Source organism: Nicotiana sylvestris, chromosome 8 (assembly GCF_000393655.2).
Source record: "Nicotiana sylvestris chromosome 8, ASM39365v2, whole genome shotgun sequence".
Classification (NCBI taxonomy): Eukaryota; Viridiplantae; Streptophyta; class Magnoliopsida; order Solanales; family Solanaceae; genus Nicotiana; species Nicotiana sylvestris.
In genome coordinates this window covers 195602950-195609113 of record NC_091064.1, presented here as the reverse complement: position 1 = coordinate 195609113, position 6164 = coordinate 195602950, and the positions used below count along the sequence as shown (strand labels likewise).

At 37.1% G+C, this 6164-nt stretch overlaps 2 protein-coding genes across 2 annotated transcripts; one reads left to right on the top strand and one right to left on the bottom strand.

Annotated features, from left to right (window-relative positions):
* The first annotated feature begins 276 nt into the window (after positions 1–276).
* LOC104249569 (expansin-like B1) lies at positions 277–2059 on the top strand. The gene is made up of 5 exons (XM_009806015.2): positions 277–680; positions 782–888; positions 993–1174; positions 1296–1428; positions 1660–2059. The coding sequence occupies exons 1-5, from the start codon at positions 539–541 to the stop codon at positions 1861–1863; spliced, it is 768 nt and encodes a 255-aa protein (XP_009804317.1). The 5' UTR covers positions 277–538; the 3' UTR covers positions 1864–2059.
* On the bottom strand, positions 1365–5404 carry LOC104249570 (pentatricopeptide repeat-containing protein At3g29230-like). The gene is made up of 2 exons (XM_070155580.1): positions 3124–5404; positions 1365–1452 (listed from the first exon to the last, which is right to left on the bottom strand). Exon 1 carries the CDS (start codon positions 5171–5173, stop codon positions 3254–3256), a length of 1920 nt encoding a protein of 639 aa, XP_070011681.1. The 5' UTR covers positions 5174–5404; the 3' UTR covers positions 1365–1452; positions 3124–3253.
* Between the last annotated feature and the right edge of the window lie 760 nt (positions 5405–6164).

Sequence of the window (6164 nt, the reverse complement as noted above, 5' to 3'; positions counted from 1 at the left end):
ACAAGTTGGTTCAGACCACTAAGTAGTTCTGAGATTATTCTTATCAAGAAAGAGGCCATGTCATGCAACAACAATAAATCCAGTGTAATTCCACAAGTGGGGTCTAGAGAGGGTATTGTATACACAGACCTTACTCCTACTTTGCGAAGGTAGAAAAGTTGTTTCCAATAGACCCTTGGCTTAAAAAATAGTAATTGATTAGTAGTTCTCCCTCAGTAGTCAATATCTTTTACAATACTAATACTAATATAGTTTCTAATAGGAGCATCTGAAGGTTGGCAAGGAAACTGAGCCTCAATTATCTAAAACAAGTAATGCAAGGTCCAAAAAGGTTGCTAGGGAAAGTAAAGGCAGAATTCCATGCATTCAAACTGAAGTTGAACAGAATGGCAAAAGTCATACTTGAGTTTTACCCATGTGGACCTTATTTGCTGCTTTGAGTTCCTTATAAATACTCGAATGCCATCACTTCCCTGCAACAACAACTCGTTCTCTTTCGCTTAATTTCCTTTCTTGTGATCTTTACTCTTTAGTACAAATGGCTCCTCTTCAACTTGTCGCAGTCTTTGCAACAACTCTTATCTTCATGCAAACTACAGCGAATTCTCAGACATGCCCGGATTGTTTCGTTCATTCACGTGCAGCCCACTATCCAAATTCAGAAGAAAAAGGAACAGAAAGTGAGATGCTTAACATGCATAGTTGAACAATAACATGTACCTAAAATGGAGAAAATAAAAGTTTTCTCATAGAATAACCTTTTGTGTTTGATTGCATGCAGCTGGGAGTTGTGGATTTGGTACTTTTGGAGCAACAATCAATGGCGGAGATGTGTCAGCAGCATCAGACCTCTTTCGTAATGGTCTAGGATGTGGTGCATGCTACCAGGTAATGATCAAAAAGGAAGAAAAATTATAGTTGATAAATAGATGATAATTAGCCAAGATTTTCAAATATAAGATGTCATTCCGAACTCTACCTTGTTTTGCTAGGTGAGGTGCACCAATAGTAACTATTGTTCTGATAAAGGAGTGACCGTAGTTATAACAGATCAAGGAGCAGGTGATCGCACAGACTTTATTCTAAGTCAGCGAGCCTTTGCTCGCATGGCTCAGACGACAGATGCTGCTGCTTCTCTATTATCACTTGGTGTGGTGGATATCGAGTATAGAAGGTAAGATGTATAATTGGGAAATATGGATATTAATTCATCGCAATACATAAGGTATCCATAAGCAATGTATTTTCTGTTAGAGGGAGACTCACATATTTGTCGCTCTTTCACCATCGAACAGGGTCTCTTGCAGCTATCCAGACAAAAATATTACAATCAAGATTGAAGAGAGCAGCGACAATCCTCATTACTTGGCTTTTGTGATATGGTATCAACAAGGGAAAAGGGATATTACAGCTGTGCAACTGTGCGAGGTACATCTGCTAGCTTTCAAGAACCTAACATCCGTTTCATCTTTCAGAATGCACTCAAGTTTCCACACAGCAAGAGTTTCTAATAAAGGCATAAAATAAAACCTGTAATAATGAAATACCTAAGAAAGATGTACATACACTCGCTAAAGAAATAACAGTTGGAGGAGGTTAAGGATGCTTCATCCAAATTCCTATATTTCAACATTTTGAATACTATGTTCTTTCATGCAGACACAAAATTTTGTATGCAAGCTGTTGGACAGGACACGTGGAGCAGTGTGGACTACTACTTCACCTCCAAGGGGACCTTTGCAAATCAGAATGCTATTGAGTGATGATGATGGAGATGAGACCTGGGTTATTCCTGTTAATAATATACCTGAGAACTGGAAATCTGGTGACACATATGACTCAGGAATACAAGTGGATGCATAAACACACAGGACTCTGTTGCTAAGATCAACTTGTTACTAGATAAGTTTATTGGCTCTTTGATGGTGTTAGCTCTCATTCTTTTCTGTTAGCAGTTCTAGTCAACAAAACGATCCTCACTCAATTATGTATTTTCAACAAATACAGTTCTAAGTTTTAAAGCAGTTTTTCATATTGATCATGACCAGATTGTACGAAATACAGAACTTGTCTAAATTTATTACTTTAAGCTGTGCATGAGCCCATCATCTTCCTGAACAGCATCCGACAATACACATTCAATAAGTACATGGACATTCCTTTAAGTACTAAATTCTGCATTGCATAGAATTACTCCCTTCATTTCATTTTATGTGAAGGTGTTTGACTGGCTACGGAATTTACGAAAGAATGAAAGAAAGAAAGAAATAAAGACATTTGGAACTTGTAGTCTTAAACGTGCCATGGCATTTTTAGGGTAAATGGCAAGTTTAGAGTTAAACTTTTATAAAAAGATACCATTCTTTTTGGAACAAGACTAAAAAGGAAAGAGTCACATAAAATGGCACAGAGGGAGTAGTATTTTATTCAACTATTTTAGCATATTATTTCATATGTAAACTAAAGTTCTTCAATTAGATCACAGATCTGACTGTTCGAACTTAAAATATTGCTTGCATTACATTAAACAACAAATTTTCTGCACATTAATTCAAAGCAAATGCTAGCATTTATTGGAAAATACAGCCACCAAAATTAACCTGTATAAATAGAACATTAATTCTGGTCACAAGACTGTAGACATGAGAACCTCTAAGCTCTTAATAATAACACAAGTAATCAAGAAGAGGCAAAGAAGTCAACTGCAAAAATACTACAGTAGCTGCGGGTGTTGCAGGCAAAGGGGGTGAAACTGTGATCGTTACAGAATACAAAGGAAGACGCTGTATGATTAGAATCCACCAGCTATCTCAACCTGAAGAATCTTCAGATATATTATGGGGGGAAAACCTAAGTAGGAAATCTTGGAGAGCTCAGCTTATTAACTTTGGGATTTCACTGCCATATGTGATTATCTTAAGTTATCAACTACTGACTTTTTCTTCAACCTGAGGATATCTCAGCCTTTTTAAATTCTAAACTTTCAAGAATTCCACCAGTGATGTTCACTTTCGCTATTCCAATTGTCAGTTCTCGTCCCACCACAAAAGTTGCAGGTCAGTTGTATAAAGTCAAACAAGCATATAATGTACTTGCGGTACCATGCCAAACTTTCTGATGTACCTGAAATATGCAGAGAAACGTGGGTCTTAGCTCAAAAGCTCTTGCAGTTTTGTTCTGTGAGTTTGATGTCCTCGATCCGCTATCTCTTTTGCCTCGAAGGCATTCCCTATATTCAAGTTCCTTCATTCCATCACCTTTCACTCTGGCATTTGATCTGAGCTCCCATCTCATTCAACATGGAACACAATATATTTCTCTTGTGTACTGAAACATCTTCTGGAAAACACCACATGTTCGAGTTTGCAAATTGGACTAGGCTAGATCCTGCTTCCTTTCTAATTCCCTTTACAACCATCATATTTCTTACCTTCTCCACGTCATCCCATCTCTCTTGCGCAGCATATATGTTGGACAGAAGCACATACGATCCAATATCCTCTGGATCCCTCTCAATTAATCTCTTGGCTATGATCTCACCAAGTTCCACATTTGAGTGGGTCTTGCAAGCCGAAAGCAAAGCTCCCCATAATGCCGGTCCAGAGTCCATAGGCATATTCTTGATAAGGTCTTCAGAATCTCTCGTCAAACCAGCTCGCCCAAGAAGATCAACCATGCAGCCGTAGTGCTCAACTTTAGGCTCTATTCTATAAACTCTAGTCATCACATTAAAATACCACCAGCCCTCTAATACCATCCCTGAGTGAGTACATGCACTTAGAACACAAACGAACGTAGCATCATTAGGCATCACTCCACTTTTTTCCATCTCCATGAATGTTTCAAGTGCTTCCTCACCGTGCCCGTGGGTTCCATAACCCATTATCATAGAGTTCCACGACACAACACTTTTCTCTGGCATCTGAGCAAATACCTCCTTCGCCAAATCCATCTGCCCGCACTTGGCATACATTGTCAACAGGGCAGTTGAAAGCAACGTGTCAGGGTTAATCCTCCTACTATAACTTATATAAGAATGTATCCACTTTCCTAGATCAAGTTTCCCTAAATGTGCACAAGCAGTCAAAACACTCATAAGGATTGCCTCATTTGGCTGAATATCTCTTCCCTGCATCAATCTATCAAACAATCTCAAACATTCCCCATAGTCCTTTAGTCTCACATAAAGAGCCATTAAAGTTGTCCAAGATACTACATCCTGATAATCCATCTGCTCAAACAGAGAACGGGCAGCTACTACATTTCCAACATTAGCATACCCATCGAGCAAACAATTCCAAGTAACAATATCCCTCGAAGGCATATCCATAAACAGTAAATTTGCAGCCTCCATATCTCCAATCCCCACATATCCAGATAACATGGAATTCCAACTAAATACATCCCTTTCCGGCATTACATCAAAAACACGACGCGCAAAATTCACTTCTCCATTTTTCACATACCCGTCAATCATAGTATTCCAAGTCACCAAATCTGAGTCAGAACTTAAATCAAACACCTTCCGTGCATCATCAATCCGCCAACAAACTGAGTACATATGAATCAAAACATTCCTAGTGTACAAATCCAACTCAAACCCACATTTCACAATATGGGCATGAATCTTCTTACCTTCTTTTACCATACCCAAATCAGCACAAGCCTTAAACAATATCGGAAAGGTATAATTATTCTGAAATATTCCATTTTTAACCATCTGATCATAGTAAAAAAACAAAGCTTTACTTGGTTCATCAAAATTCACAAAACTTTTCATGATTGTATTACAAATAAAAGCATCTGGGGTTTCAAGATTCTCAAAAATCTTTACAGCATGAGTTAAAGTGAGCTGTGAAGAGCAAAGTTTCTTCACAACTCGACCTGCAGCTAAAGGGTGTTGAAAAATGCCTGAAAGTATGAGCTGGGAATGTATTTGATTAAAATATTTCAAGTTTGGGGTGCAAGAATCTAAGATACGTAAAATGGGGTGGCTTAAATTCAATATCTGTGCACTATTGTTGTTGTATGGGTCAAAAGATTCAGCATCATGTTGATCAGACCAGAGCTTTGGAGGGGGCTTTGAAAGGTTTATTTGGGTTTTGATGAACTTATTAACGTATTCTGAAGAAAGGGAGAGGGATTGCTTGGGATGTTTAAATCTAACGGCCATTTTTTCTCCCGCGAAATTTGGCGGCCACTGGAAATGTTATTACTAGAACCCTTAAGAAATTCGTGCTTGCTGCTTGGTGGAGAATACAAGGCGCGGGCTTTTATTGAAGTACCAAATTTTATTGCAAATTTGCATACATCCACAAATTCTATTACTTTCTCATGGCGTATGTAATTTTTATTAAGATCATATTTTTGTTGTTACTCATTTCTAACATAATACACGTTTCAAGTCCGGATAAAGGATGTCCATTGCGATAAATTGACAGTTAGTATAAAATTTGTCAATTTGTGACGAATTTTCATCACAAAATATCATTGAGACGTGCTCACCTAGGCACGCATTATGCCTGACACCCAGAAGTGATGAAAAATGAGTAGTGGGTGCCACCACAAGTCGGAACTGAGGCATAGTTGTTAGTGTTGCTACTCATTTGTGATATATAGTCTTTCACATTTTTAATAACTAAATATATCCACATAACTGGTGTTTTTCCTTTACCTACTTTCTTATAAATATATATTATTTTATTTGCTATTCAATAATTAGTTTTATTAAAGTGTATACATTTAATAAAAATCAACTTAATTTCGTTTGGTGAGAAATTTTAGTTTTGATTGGTGAGAATATTATTCAATTATGGAATATAAGGTTTTCTTTTTTTTGTGCAACGTCCACAGAATTTGATGTTTTTGGCAAGAAATTTACGAAAAAGCATCACCATATTATAAATATATCAATTTTTGGGACACATATTAGGTTTCTAATTGCCAGAATTTGAGTTGAGCAATATTGCCAATTTCATGTTAGTTAAGGGAATAAAGAAAATTAGAATGTGAGAATAATAATCAGAAAGACAAAATAAACTATGTGTTGATAGTTTAATAGAAAATTGTCGATCAAACATTTGACATAAAAGACTGGCTATAACAGTTTATGTAAGGCAGAGTAATGTCCTTGACTAGTTAATTTCCATTATCTTCTTCTCTTT